This window comes from Oncorhynchus mykiss, chromosome 31 (assembly GCF_013265735.2).
Source record: "Oncorhynchus mykiss isolate Arlee chromosome 31, USDA_OmykA_1.1, whole genome shotgun sequence".
NCBI lineage: Eukaryota > Metazoa > Chordata > Actinopteri > Salmoniformes > Salmonidae > Oncorhynchus > Oncorhynchus mykiss.
Genome location: NC_050571.1, coordinates 1,834,597 through 1,850,156, shown reverse-complemented (window position 1 = coordinate 1,850,156; position 15,560 = coordinate 1,834,597). Strand labels below are relative to the sequence as shown.

The window sequence follows — 15,560 nt, the reverse complement described above, 5'->3', positions numbered from 1 at the left end:
GATCTACTGTCTCTATAATATTATTTCAGACCAGCTTGATCTAATGTCTTATAATAATATGACAGACCAGCTAGATCTACTGTCTCAATTATATTATGACAGACCAGCTAGATCTACAGTCTCTACTATAATATGAAAGACCAGCTAGATCTACTGTCTCTATTATAATATGACAGACCAGCTAGATCTGCTGTCTCAATGTATCTATTATATTATGACAGAACAGCTAGATTTACTGTCTCTATTATATTATGAGCTAGATCTGATGTGTCTATTATATTATTACAGACCAGCTAGATCTACTGTCTCTTTTATAATATGACAGACCAGCTAGATCTCCTGCCTCCATTATAATATGACAGACCAGGTAGATCTACTCTCTCTATGTCTCTAATATATTATGACAGACCAGCTAGATTTACTTTCTCTATTATAGACCAGCTAGATCGACAGTCTCAATTATATTATTACAGACCAGCAAGATCTACTGTCTCTATTATATTATGACAGACCAGCTAGATCTACTGTCTTTATAGAATATGACAGACCAGCTAGATCTACTGTCTCTGTTATTTTATGACAGACCAGCTACATCTACTGTCTCTAATATATTATGACAGGCCAGCTAGATCTACTGTCTCTATTATATTATGACAGACCAGCTAGATCTGCTGTCTCTATTATGTTACGACAGACCAGCTAGATCGACAGTCTCATATATATTATTACAGACCAGCAAGATCTACTGTCTCTATTATATTATGACAGACCAGCTAGATCTACTGTCTCTATAGAATATGACAGACCAGCTAGATCTACTGTCTCTATTATATTATGACAGACCAGCTAGATCTACTGTCTCTATAGAATATGACAGACCAGCTAGATCTATTGTCTCTATTATAATATGACATACCAGGTAGATCTACTCTCTCTATGTCTCTGTTATATTATGACAGACCAGCTAGATCTACTGTCTCTATTAAATTATGACAGACCAGCTAGATATGCTGTCTCTATTATATTATGACAGACCAGCTAGATCTACTGTCTCTATTATATTATGACAGAGCAGCTAGGTCTGCTGCCTAATTTATATTATGACAGACCAGCTACTTTCTAAATTATTTCATGACAGACCAGCTACGTCTACTGTCTCTAATATATTACGAAAGACTACGTCAATAGTCTCTTTTATATTGTGATATACCTGCTACATCTACTGTCTCTATTATATTGTGACAGACCAGCTAGATCTACTGTCTCTATTATACTATAAAAGACCAGCTACATCTACTGTCTCTATTATATTGTGACAGACCAGCTAGATCTACTGTCTCTATTATACTATAGAAGACCAGCTAGATCTACTGTCTCAATTATTTTATGACAGACCAGCTACATCTCCTGTCTGTATTATATTATGATAGACCAGCTAGAACTACTGTCTGTATTATATTAAGCCATACCAGCTAGAACTACAGTCTCTATAACATTAAGCCAGACCAGCTAGAACTACTGTCTCTATTATATTATGTCAGACCAGCTAGATCTGCTTTCTAAATTATTTCATGACAGACCAGCTACATCTACTGTCTCTAATATATTATGACATACCAGCTACATCTATTGTCTCTATTATATTATATATGTGTTATTATTGTATATATATTTATATAGTATCTATGCGTTAATATATTGTGTATATACATATATAGTATCTATATGTTAATATTATTGTATATATATATTTATATTGTATATATATATATATATATATAGTATCTGTGTGTTATTATTGTATATATATTTATATAGTATCTATGCGTTAATATATATATATATATTTATATATATATATATATATATATATATATATATACAGTATATATGTGTTATTATTGTATATATATTTATATAGTATCTATGCGTTAATATTTATATATATATATATATATATATATATATATACATATATATATAGTTTCTATGTGTTAATATTGTATATATAAATATATATATATAATATCTATGTGTTAATATTGGGTATATATATATATATATATGTGTTATTATTGTATATATATATATATATCTATATATATATGTATATATATATATATATATATATATATATATATATATATATAGTATCTATGTGTTAATATTGGGTATATATATATATATATATGTGTGTTATTATTGTATATATATTTATATAGTATCTATGCGTTAATATTTATATATATATATATATATACATATATATATAGTATCTATGTGTTGTTTTTGTCAGGTAACATTCCCATGTTATTGTTTGCTTCTGTTCTTCTGATTCAATGAGGTAAATGAGAAGGATAAACAGATCAAGGCTGTAATTAGTTTAATATAATTATTTAATGAAGATTCAAGTATAGAATCATAATAATATACATGTTTGGTAGAATACAAGACTGTTTAACAAAATAGAAAATAAACTTCATAATAAAATCACATGTACATACACGTCCATCCTTCAAATGAATTGTTGTTATTGTCAACATCCACTCAGGACTGTAGAGATACGTTGTCAAGGAAACAGAGGGACCCTAATCGGGGTCATATAAATGGATACACCAAAATATACTGTACTTAATCATTTAGCTTTGATTGTTTATATAATTTAATGTACAGCTAAAGTTAATCACCTATAGACTCTCCCTCTTCCCTCACATTGGAAGTAAATTCTTCATTTTAACTTCATTTATGTTTGATTCTTTAAATAATGTACTTGTCTCTTCCCTCACATTGGAACTAGATTCTTCATTGGACCTCAGCTCACAATGTAAAGTGTTAACATGATATTGTAAAAGGCAGAAACATTAACTGGTCAGGAGTTCTGTGACGTGATGTGTGTGATCCCTGTAGCTCTGTGTGTGATCCCTGTAGCTCTGTGTGTGACCCCTGTAGCTCTGTGTGTGATCCCTGTAGCTCTGTGTGTGATCCCTGTAGCTCTGTGTGTGATCCCTGTAGCTCTGTGTGTGATCCCTGTAGCTCTGTGTGTGATCCCTGTAGCTCTGTGTGTGATCACTGTAGCTCTGTGTGTGATCCCTGTAGCTCTGTGTGTGACCCCTGTAGCTCTGTGTGTTACCCCTGTAGCTCTGTGTGTGATCCCTGTAGCTCTGTGTGTGATCCCTGTAGCTCTGTGTGTGATCCCTGTAGCTCTGTGTGTGATCCCTGTAGCTCTGTGTGTGATCCCTGTAGCTCTGTGTGTGATCACTGTAGCTCTGTGTGTGATCCCTGTAGCTCTGTGTGTGACCCCTGTAGCTCTGTGTGTTACCCCTGTAGCTCTGTGTGTGATCCCTGTAGCTCTGTGTGTGATCCCTGTAGCTCTGTGTGTGATCCCTGTAGCTCTGTGTGTGACCCCTGTAGCTCTGTGTGTGACCCCTGTAGCTCTGTGTGTGACCCATGTAGCTCTGTGTGTGATCCCTGTAGCTTTGTGTGTGATCCCTGTAGCTCTGTGTATGATCCCTGTAGCTCTGTGTGTGATCACTGTAGCTCTGTGTGTGATCCCTGTAGCTCTGTGTGTGATCCCTGTAGCTCTGTGTATGATCCCTGTAGCTCTGTGTGTGATCACTGTAGCTGCTCCAGCAGAGGACAGCAGTCCTCCAGTTTGTCTAGTCCCTCTACTGCCTCTATCAGACCCTCCACCTTCTCTCTGGGAAGGACCGCCCCAGCGTTGCTACGGAACTTCTTCCTCAGGCTCTCATTGGTCAAAGGGTTACGCCAGTGACCATAAAAAGTATCACAGCGTCCGTTCAGGACGTCCCCGCCCACCAGCGTCACCTGCACCTCGCCGTACATGCGGTCAAAGTTAGCGGGGTTGTCATGGGGATGCTCGACGTGGACACGCCCCAGCAGGGAGTAGAGGTCGGGGCGCTGCAGTGCTTCCTGGGAGAATGAGTCCACGGTGACCTCTCCGTCCAGCAGGGCAGAGCAGGCGTTGAACTGGAAGGAGTGTCTGGCCTCATGCTCCGACTCCGGGAACGGACGATCAATGTACTTGGAGCGGGGAACCCTGAGCAGGATGTCCTGGACCTGACCTACGACCCCTGACCCCTGACCACTCCCCCCTGATCCCTGCTCCCCCAGCAGCAGTTTGTGTACGGCGGCAGCAGCGTCGGCCACCCAGTGCATCCCCAGGTGGGCTGGGAACCTCTTAAACCCTATATCCTGGTTCTCTAGGAGGAACTGCAACCCCTCTTCCTCTGGGGAGGCCAAAGGTTGTGGGGCGTAGTCCTCGTAGAAGGCGCTGAACCCTGCGACCCCGGCGGTGTCATCCAGGACCCTGGGTGAGGCCTCCAGACCTCTAGAGGCCAGTAGAGCCGCCTCAAGCCCCAGCCGCGCTGCGTTGCCGATGTGGAGGGGTTTGGACTGGGTGGCGGCGTTAGCCATGGGGGCTCCTGATAGGCTGGCAGCGATGGCCAGGGCGTGGCTACACTGGGAGTGTTCCAGAGAGAGGAGGCGGGCGCAGGCTGCTGCACTACCCAGAGTACCCACAACAGTAGGGGGGTGGAACCTGGAGGGAGAGGGTGGGGGGGGGTCAGATGTTAAGGAAGAACAACAGTAGGGGGGTGGAACCTGGAGGGAGAGGGGGGGGGGGGGGGTCAGTTGTTAAGGAAGCACAACACTCAACAAGGTTCTGATGTTACCTTCCTCTGGTCTCTGAAGTATACACTCCAAGGTTCTGATGTTACCTTCCTCTGGTCTCTGAAGTGTACACTCCAAGGTTCTGATGTTACCTTCCTCCTGTCTCTAAAGTGTACACTCCAAGGTTCTGATGTTACCTTCCTCTGGTCTCAATAGTGTACACTCCAAGGTTCTGATGTTACCTTCCTCTGGTCTCTGAAGTGTACACTCTAAGGTTCTGATGTTACCGATCTCACCTCTTGGGGATGTTGTGGGTTAGTGTCGGTGTTAGGTTTTGGGGTCAGGGGTCAGAGTCCTTACCTCTTGGGGATGTTGTGAGCCTCGTTGGAGAATCTCATCAGTCGTCCCTGGATCTCTATACCCACATTGAACGCAAGCAGGAAGTCCCGCCCACTAGGCTTGCTGTTACTGGGCAGCATATCACTGACCGCCAGCAGGGCAGGAAGGACTGCCCCTGAGGGGTGAGTGGCAGGATGCCAGGTGTCATCAAAGTCCATTGAGTGGGCCTGGAGAACAGACACACAACAAACACAGTTAGCCTGGAGAACAGACACACAACAAACACAGTTAGCCTGAATAACAGACACAGTTAGCCTGGAGAACAGACACACAACAAACACAGATAGCCTGGAGAACAGACACACAACAAACACAGTTAGCCTGAATAACAGACACAGTTAGCCTGGAGAACATACACACAACAAACACAGTTAGCCTGGAGAACAGACACAGTTAGCCTGGAGAACAGACACACAACAAACACAGTTAGCCTGGAGAACAGACACACAACAAACACAGTTAGCCTGGAGAACAGACATACAACAAACACAGTTAGCCTGGAGAACAAACACAGTTAGCCTGGAGAACAGACACACAACAAACACAGTTAGCCTGGAGAAGAAACACAGTTAGCCTGGAGAACAGACACACAACAAACACAGTTAGCCTGAAGAACAGACACACAGCAAACACAGTTAGCCTGGAGAACAGACACAGTTAGCCTGGAGAACAGACACACAACAAACACAGTTAGCCTGAATAACAAACACACAACAAACACAGTTAGCCTGAAGAACAGACACACAACAAACACAGTTATTCTGGAGAACAGACACAGTTAGCCTGGAGAACAGACACACAACAAACACAGTTAGCCTGAATAACAAACACAGTTAGCCTGGAGAACAGACATACAACAAACACAGTTAGCCTGGACAACAGACATAGTGATCCTGGACAACAGACACAGTGATCCTGGACAACAGACCCAGAATAAAGACACCTGTTATTAACAGACTCAGTGGTTGATGGTAAATGTGTCATCACTAATCCAAAAAGACAGCTGGTTAACCACACCAGACAGTAAACAGTCAGAGAGTTATCTGGTGTAATAACTGGCAGAGTGACTGTGTAGTGACTGTAGAGACCCAGGAATATAATAACGGTAGCAGGTCTGTCAGAGTGACTGTGTAGTGACTGTAGAGACCCAGGAATATAATAACGGTAGCAGGTCTGTCAGAGTGACTGTGTAGTGACTGTAGAGACCCAGGAACATAATAACAGTAGCAGGTCTGTCAGAGTGACTGTGTAGTGACTGTAGAGACCCAGGAATATAATAATGGTAGCAGGTCTGTCAGAGTGACTGTGTAGTGACTGTGTAGTGACTGTAGAGACCCAGGAATATAATAACGGTAGCAGGTCTGTCAGAGTGACTGTGTAGTGACTGTAGAGACCCAGGAACATAATAACAGTAGCAGGTCTGTCAGAGTGACTGTGTAGTGACTGTAGAGACCCAGGAATATAATAACGGTAGCAGGTCTGTCAGAGTGACTGTGTAGTGACTGTAGAGACCCAGGAATATAATAACGGTAGCAGGTCTGTCAGAGTGACTGTGTAGTGACTGTGTAGTGACTGTAGAGACCCAGGAATATAATAACAGTAGCAGGTCTGTCAGAGTGACTGTGTAGTGACTGTAGAGACCCAGGAATATAATAACAGTAGCAGGTATGTCAGAGTGACTGTGTAGTGACTGTAGAGACCCAGGAATATAATAACGGTAGCAGGTCTGTCAGAGTGACTGTGTAGTGACTGTAGAGACCCAGGAATATAATAACGGTAGCAGGTCTGTCAGAGTGACTGTGTAGTGACTGTAGAGACCCAGGAATATAATAACGGTAGCAGGTCTGTCAGAGTGACTGTGTAGTGACTGTGTAGTGACTGTAGAGACCCAGGAATATAATAACAGTAGCAGGTCTGTCAGAGTGACTGTGTAGTGACTGTAGAGACCCAGGAATATAATAACGGTAGCAGGTCTGTCAGAGTGACTGTGTAGTGACTGTAGAGACCCAGGAATATAATAACGGTAGCAGGTCTGTCAGAGTGACTGTGTAGTGACTGTAGAGACCCAGGAATATAATAACGGTAGCAGGTCTGTCAGAGTGACTGTGTAGGGACTGTAGAGTCATGAATATCTCTTTATGTATCCTACAGAGAGAGGCTCTAAGTTAAGCATGTTATTGGGCACAGAGGGTAGATTGTTTTAACAACAAGGATGTTCACTCAGTATGTACTTCAGCCAGTCCACTCTGCTGGACTCCAGCTGCACATCTATTTTCAGGTCTCTCCAGAGATGTTTGATTGGGTTCAAGTCCGGGCTCTTGCTGGTCCACTCAAGGACTTGTCCCAAAGCCACTCCTGCGTTGTCTTGACTGTGTGATTAGGGTCATTGTCCTGTTGTAAGATGAACCATTGCCCCAGTCTGAGTTTCTGAGCACTTTGGAGCAGGTTTTCATCACGGATCTCTGTACTTTGCTCCCTTTATCTTTGCCTCGATCCTGACTAGTCTCCCAGTCTCTGCCGATGAAAAACATCCCCACAGCATGATGCTGCCACCACCATGCTTCACCGTAGGGATGGTGCCAGGTTTCCTCCAGACGTGACATTCAGGCCAAAGCGTTGTAAGCAGGCAACATCATATTTTTGATGTGCACAGATAGTCACTCGGTGGACATTCGATGTTCCCATTAAGTCATACATCATCAGATGGCAATAGGCTAGATGCGTTCCCCCATGTAGCTACAGCTCAAACACAGAACATATGGAAGCTTATCTTGGAAGATGTTTGCTGTTTGGTGAAAACTTGTAAAATGAACATTTTGAATCTCGGGGCTGGTGATCAATAACGGAAGGTCACAGGCAGACAAATAAGATATCCTCGTGATCTGTGGAGTCCCGGCTTTCGGTGTATTACGTATTATTTCGTTTATGCTTCACAACGCTAACCGGAATGTAGGTAGCAGCCATCTTGAAATAGGGTCATCGGCTCATTCTGTTCTTATAAATTCGTATGCCCATATATGGTAGTAAGTCATACCAGATATTTGACGGCATTGATCAATAGCCAAGATACTCAGCTTTCCGCAGACACCCTGCTTCTGCATAGAGGGGCTACCGTTCTCATACCAGATTGAATTTAATAACAACATTCAAATACGGTCCCCAAATTGGGGACTTCACATTTAAGAGGTTTTAAGTGACAAGTTGATTTTGCACCACTCAAACACAGGAAATAGATGGCTGAAAATGACAGATCCTCAGGTGGGCGGGGCATGCTAGTATATCTACTCAACATGTGTCTGTTCAGATCTAGTGTAAATATATCTACTCAACGTGTGTCCGTTCAGATCTAGTGTAAATATTGTAAATATATCTACTGAACATGTGGCTGTGCAGATCTAGTGTAAATATATCTACTCAACATGTGTCTGTTCAGATCTAGTGTAAATATATCTACTCAACATGTGTCTGTTCAGATCTAGTGTAAATATATCTACTCAACATGTGTCTGTTCAGATCTAGTGTAAATATATCAACTCAACGTGTGTCTGTGCAGATCTAGTGTAAATATTGTAAATATATCTACTCAACATGTGTCTGTTCAGATCTAGTGTAAATATATCTACTCAACATGTGTCTGTTCAGATCTAGTGTAAATATATCTACTCACAGCCACTCCGTTGACGAAGGCAGCCAGGGTTGGGGAGAGTCTGGTTCCTCTGCGTCCGTACACACTGCTGATGTCATCAGGACCGTACATGTGCTGCAGAGACAGTAGGGGGGCGTTAGACAGACAGACAGACAATCAGACAGACAGACAGACAGACAGACAGACAGACAGACAGACAGAGGATAGACAGTAGGGGGGCGTTAGACAGACAGACAGACAATCAGACAGGCACAGACAGACAATCAGACAGACAGAGGATAAACAGTAGGGGGGCGTTAGAGAGACAGACAGACAGACAGACAGACAGACAGACAGACAGACAGACAGACAGACAGACAGACAGACAGACAGAGGATAATCAGTAGGGGGGCGTTAGAGAGACAGACAGACAATCTGACAGACAGACAGACAGACAGAGGATAGGCAGTAGGGGGGCGTTAGAGAGACAGACAGACAATCAGACAGGCAGACAGACAGACAGACAGACAGACAGACAGACAGACAGACAGACAGACAGACAGAGGATAATCAGTAGGGGGGCGTTAGAGAGACAGACAGACAGACAGACAGACTGACAGAGGATAAACAGTAGGTGGGCGTTAGAGAGACAGACAGACAGACAGAGGATAGACAGTAGGGGGGCGTTAGAGAGACAGACAGACAATCAGACAGGCACAGACAGACAATCAGACAGACAGAGGATAAACAGTAGGGGGGCGTTAGAGAGACAGACAGACAATCAGACAGGCACAGACAGACAATCAGACAGACAGAGGATAAACAGTAGGGGGGCGTTAGAGAGACAGACAGACAGACAGACAGACAGACAGAGTGACAGACAGAGGATAATCAGTAGGGGGGCATTAGAGAGACAGACAGACAATCAGACAGGCAGACAGACAGAGGATAGGCAGTAGGGGGGCGTTAGAGAGACAGACAGACAATCAGACAGGCAGACAGACAGACAGACAGACAGAGGATAATCAGTAGGGGGGCGTTAGAGAGACAGACAGACAATCAGACAGGCAGACAGAGGATAAACAGTAGGGGGGCGTTAGAGAGACAGAGAGACAGACAGACAGACAGACAGACAGAGAATAAACACTAGGTGGGCATCAGAGAGACAGACAGACAGACAGACAGACAGACAGACAGACAGACAGACAGACAGACAGACAGACAGACAGAGGATAATCAGTAGGGGGGCGTTAGAGAGACAGACAGACAATCAGACAGGCAGACAGAGGATAAACAATGGGGGGAGGGGGGCGTTAGAGAGACAGAGAGACAGAGAGACAGACAGACAGACAGACAGACTGACAGAGGATAAACAGTAGGGGGACGTTAGAGAGACAGACAGACAGACAGAGGATAGACAGTAGGGTGGCGTTAGAGAGACAGACAGGCAGACAGACAGACCGAGGATAAACAGTAGGGGGGCGTAAGAGAGACAGACAGACAGAGGATAGACAGTAGGGGGGCGTTAGAGAGACAGACAGACAGGCAGACAGAGGATAAACAGTAGGGGGGCGTTAGAGAGACAGACAGACAATCAGACAGGCAGACAGAGGATAAACAGTGGGGGGGAGGGGGGCGTTAGAGAGACAGACAGACAGACAGACAGACAGACAGACAGACAGACAGACAGACAGACAGACAGACAGACAGAGGATAATCAGTAGGGGGGCGTTAGAGAGACAGACAGACAATCAGACAGGCAGACAGAGGATAAACAGTGGGGGGGGGGGGGGGCGTTAGAGAGACAGAGAGACAGAGAGACAGACAGACAGACAGACAGACTGACAGAGAATAAACAGTAGGTGGGCGTTAGAGAGACAGACAGACAATCAGACAGACAGACAGACAGAGGATAAACAGTAGGGGGGCGTTAGAGAGACAGACAGACAGACAGAGGATAGACAGTAGGGGGGCGTTAGAGAGACAGACAGGCAGACAGACAGACCGAGGATAAACAGTAGGGGGCGTAAGAGAGACAGACAGACAGAGGATAGACAGTAGGGGGGCGTTAGAGAGACAGACAGACAGGCAGACAGAGGATAAACAGTAGGGGGCGTTAGAGAGACAGACAGACAGACAGACAGACAGACAGACAGACAGACAGACAGACAGACATACAGACAGACAGACATACAGACAGACAGACAGTAAGGGGGCGTTAGAGAGACAGACAGACAGACAGTAGGGGGGCGTTAGAGAGACAGACAGACAGACAGTAGTGGTTCGTTAGAGAGACAGACAGACAGACAGACAGACAGACAGACAGACAGATAGACAGACAGACAGAGGATAGACAGTAGGGGGGGCGTTAGAGAGACAGACAGACAATCAGACAGACAGACAGACAGACAGACAGACAGACAGACAGAGGATAATCAGTAGGGGGGCGTTAGAGAGACAGACAGACAATCAGACAGGCAGACAGACAGAGGATAGGCAGTAGGGGGGCGTTAGAGAGACAGACAGACAATCAGACAGGCAGACAGACAGACAGACAGACAGAGGATAATCAGTAGGGGGGCGTTAGAGAGACAGACAGACAATCAGACAGGCAGACAGAGGATAAACAGTAGGGGGGCGTTAGAGAGACAGAGAGACAGACAGACAGACAGACAGACAGAGAATAAACAGTAGGTGGGCATCAGAGAGACAGACAGACAGACAGACAGACAGACAGACAGAGGATAATCAGTAGGGGGGCGTTAGAGAGACAGACAGACAATCAGACAGGCAGACAGAGGATAAACAATGGGGGGGAGGGGGGCGTTAGAGAGACAGAGAGACAGAGAGACAGACAGACAGACAGACAGACTGACAGAGGATAAACAGTAGGGGGGCGTTAGAGAGACAGACAGACAGACAGAGGATAGACAGTAGGGAGGCGTTAGAGAGACAGACAGGCAGACAGACAGACCGAGGATAAACAGTAGGGGGGCGTAAGAGAGACAGACAGACAGAGGATAGACAGTAGGGGGGCGTTAGAGAGACAGACAGACAGGCAGACAGAGGATAAACAGTAGGGGGGCGTTAGAGAGACAGACAGACAATCAGACAGGCAGACAGAGGATAAACAGTGGGGGGGAGGGGGGCGTTAGAGAGACAGAGAGACAGAGAGACAGACAGACAGACAGACAGACTGACAGAGAATAAACAGTAGGTGGGCGTTAGAGAGACAGACAGACAATCAGACAGACAGACAGACAGAGGATAAACAGTAGGGGGGCGTTAGAGAGACAGACAGACAGACAGAGGATAGACAGTAGGGGGGCGTTAGAGAGACAGACAGGCAGACAGACAGACCGAGGATAAACAGTAGGGGGCGTAAGAGAGACAGACAGACAGAGGATAGACAGACAGACAGACAGACAGACAGACAGACAGACAGACAGACAGACAGACAGACAGACAGATAGACAGACAGACAGAGGATAGACAGTAGGGGGTGTTAGAGAGACAGACATACAATCTGACAGGCATACAGACAGACAGACAGACAGACAGACAGACAGACAGACAGACAGACAGATAGACAGACAGACAGACAGAGGATAGAGAGTAGGGGGTGTTAGAGAGACAGACATACAATCTGACAGGCATACAGACAGACAGACAGACAGACAGACAGACAGACAGACAGACAGATAGACAGACAGACAGAGGATAGACAGTAGGGGGTGTTAGAGAGACAGACATACAATCTGACAGGCATACAGACAGACATAGGATAGACAGTAACATTAAACATTGTAACCAATGGACAATAAAGTTGTCTTCTGTTTTCTCACCTGACAGTGTTGCAGGGCCAGCTGGAAGACATGTGTGGTGCTACCCAGTAGTCCCACTCCGATGGAGTCTAGGACCATCCTCTTACTGCGGTGGAGCACGGTGGGGGTCAGCTGGTGGGGCTGGACACCATGGATGAACCTGCCAAAACTGTCTGTCACATTGTCCTCTGAGGCTGGATGATCTACCACTGGAGGGGTGAAGGAGGAGGAGGAGAGGAGGGGGAGAAGATGGGAGGAGAGGAGAAGGAGAGGGAAGGAGGAGAGGGGAGGAGGAGGAGGAGAGGAGGAGAGGAGGAGGAGGAGGAGGAGAGGAGGAGAGGAGGAGGAGAAGATGGGAGGAGAGGAGGAGAGGGGAGGAGGATGAGGAGAAGGAGGAGGAGGAGAGGAGAGGAGGAGGAGATGGAGATGGGAGGAGGAGAGGAGGATATGAGGAGGAGGAGGAGAGGAGAGGAGGAGGAGGAGATGGGAGGAGGAGAGGGGAGAAGGAGAGGGGAGGACAGGGGGAGGAGGAGGAGGAGGAGGAGGAGAGAAGAGGAGGAGAGGAGAGGAAGAGGAGAGGAGGAGGAGGAGGAGGAGGAGGAGGAGGAGGAGGAGGAGAGGAGGAGAGGAGGAGGAGGAGGAGAGGAGGAGAGGAGGAGGAGGAGGAGGAGGAGGAGGAGGAGGAGGAGGAGGAGGAGAGGGGAGGAGGAGAGGGGAGGAGGAGGAGGAGGAGAGGAGGAGAGGAGGAGGAGGACAGGGGGAGGAGGAGGAGGAGGAGGAGGAGGAGGAGGAGGAGAGAAGAGGAGGAGAGGAGAGGAAGAGGAGAGGAGGAGGAGGAGGAGGAGGAGGAGGCGGAGGAGAGGAGGATATGGAGGAGGAGAAGGAGAGGGGGAGGAGGAGGAGGAGGAGAGGACGAGAGGAGGAGGAGAGAGACGAGGAAAGAAGTCAGGAATGTTTTAAAAACCTCCCCAGTATGTCCCATGTCAGTTTACTGATGTCTGAACTGAGACAAGAGGAGAGGTTGGTATAGAACCAACACAGCCTGTATCTAGGAAGGTCTATATAACCTATTTCTATGTTAGTATAGAGCCGACCAACAGCCTATATATTGTTAGAGCTCAGCTTCCTCATATCCCAATGGGTGTGTTTGTCTACGAGGCTGATATTGGGATAAAGGACAGCCCTAACAGGATGAGAGACAACAGACAGCCTAGTGGAAACACTGAGGACAGAAGAAGCTTCATGTGTGTTAGAGAGAGAGAGGAGAGAGAGAGAGAGAGAGAGAGGGGAGAGATAGAGAGAGAAAGAGAGAGAGAGGAGAGAGAGGAGAGAGAGAGAGTGAGAGAGGAGAGAGAGAGAGAGAGAGAGAGAGAGAGAGAGAGAGAGAGAGAGAGGAGAGAGAGGAGAGAGAGAGAGAGAGAGAGAGAGAGAGAGTGAGTGAGATCAAGCTGAGATGTTACTGACCATCCAGGGCTGACTGGTGGAGTCGTCTCAGCGTAACAGACGCAGGTCTGAAGGATCTCTGAGAAACACAGACAGAAAACAGCATAATATCAAACCACAGCTTACTGTTGCATATGAGTTACTGAATGACAGGTTCACAGTGTGAATCAAAACATGAAACATTGATGTAGGCTCTCTTCCTTGGTTACTAAGGCACAATACTATGCCAGATACTGAGCCAGAGGGTAACAATACTATGCCAGATACTGAGCCAGAGGGTAACAATACTCTGCTAGATACTGAGCCAGAGGGTAACAATACTATGCCAGATACTGAGCCAGAGGGTAACAATACTCTGCCAGATACTGAGCCAGAAACATGGCAGCAGAGCAACATATCAGCAGGAAACATGGTAGCAGTACAACAAGGTAGCAGAACAACATGGTAGAACCACAACATGGTAGAAGTTTCACATGGTAGCAGTGCAACATGGTAGCAGCACAACATGGTAGCAACACAACAAGGTCGCAGCACAACATGGTAGCATTACAACATGGTAGCAACACAACATGGTAGCAGCACAACATGGCGGCAGCTCAACATGGCAGCAGCTCAACATGGTAGCAACACAACATGGTAGCAACACAACATAGTAGCATCACCACATGGTAGTAGCACAACATGGTAGCAGCACAACATGGAAGCAACACAACATGGAAGCAACACAGCATGGTAGTAGACCAACATCACAACATGGTAGCAGAGCAACATGGTAGCAACACAACATGGCAGAAGCACAACATGGTAGAGGCACAACATGGTAGCAGAACAACATGGTGGCAACACAACATAGTAGCAGCATAAAATGGTAGCAGCACAACATGGTTAAATCTCAACATGCCACAGACAGGTTTCTAGGTCTCTAACCTCTAACCTCTATTAATGTACTGACAGGTGTCTAGTCATCTAACCTCTAACCTCTAACCTCTAACCTCTACTAATGTACTGACAGGTTTCTAGTTATCTAACCTCTAACCTCTAACCTCTAACCTCTACTAATGTACTGACAGGTTTCTAGTTATCTAACCTCTAACCTCTACTAATATACTGACAGGTTTCTAGTTATCTAACCTCTAACCTCTAACCTCTACTAATGTACTGACAGGTTTCTAGGTCTCTAACCTCTACTAATGTACTGACAGATTTCTAGTTATCTAACCTCTAACCTCTACTAATGTACTGACAGGTTTCTAGGTCTCTAACACAATGAGGAAGTTGAACAGAAAGAGACCTATACATTTCAAACTAAATAATTTAATATAAGTCTCATATACTGTAGGTTATGCCTGGTGACCATATTGACTACATGACTGAGTCTTACCTGTACTTTGGAGAACATGTCTGTCTGTCTGTCTGTCTGTCTGTCTGTCTGTCTGTCTGTCTTCACTCTCTCTGTTGTTCAACTCTTCCTCTGCTTGGTCGTTTTTGGATCTCTTCTCTCTGTTTCTCCTCTCTCTTCTTTGTCGGCGAGGGATCGATGGATGGGTGGATGATGTAGCGTAGGTAGGGAGGATGCAGGTTGTCTCTCAGGTGAGCTCTGCCTGTCTTATATACTGCAGAATGGACAAAAGGTCTAAACT

The 15,560-nt window shown here is 45.7% G+C and overlaps 1 protein-coding gene and 1 long non-coding RNA gene across 2 annotated transcripts; one reads left to right on the top strand and one right to left on the bottom strand.

The window, feature by feature from the left end:
- Nucleotides 1-3,588: 3,588 nt before the first annotated feature.
- LOC118946052 (cis-aconitate decarboxylase-like) lies at nucleotides 3,589-15,546 on the bottom strand. Its single transcript, XM_036970260.1, has 6 exons — nucleotides 15,302-15,546; nucleotides 13,942-13,999; nucleotides 12,499-12,686; nucleotides 8,696-8,788; nucleotides 4,990-5,195; nucleotides 3,589-4,558 (listed from the first exon to the last, which is right to left on the bottom strand). Exons 1-6 carry the CDS (start codon nucleotides 15,317-15,319, stop codon nucleotides 3,613-3,615), a joined length of 1,509 nt encoding a protein of 502 aa, XP_036826155.1. The 5' UTR covers nucleotides 15,320-15,546; the 3' UTR covers nucleotides 3,589-3,612.
- LOC118946053 lies at nucleotides 6,443-6,796 on the top strand. The gene is made up of 3 exons (XR_005041209.1): nucleotides 6,443-6,505; nucleotides 6,565-6,634; nucleotides 6,753-6,796. It is a non-coding gene; the product is annotated as an uncharacterized LOC118946053 (long non-coding RNA).
- Nucleotides 15,547-15,560: the final 14 nt, after the last annotated feature.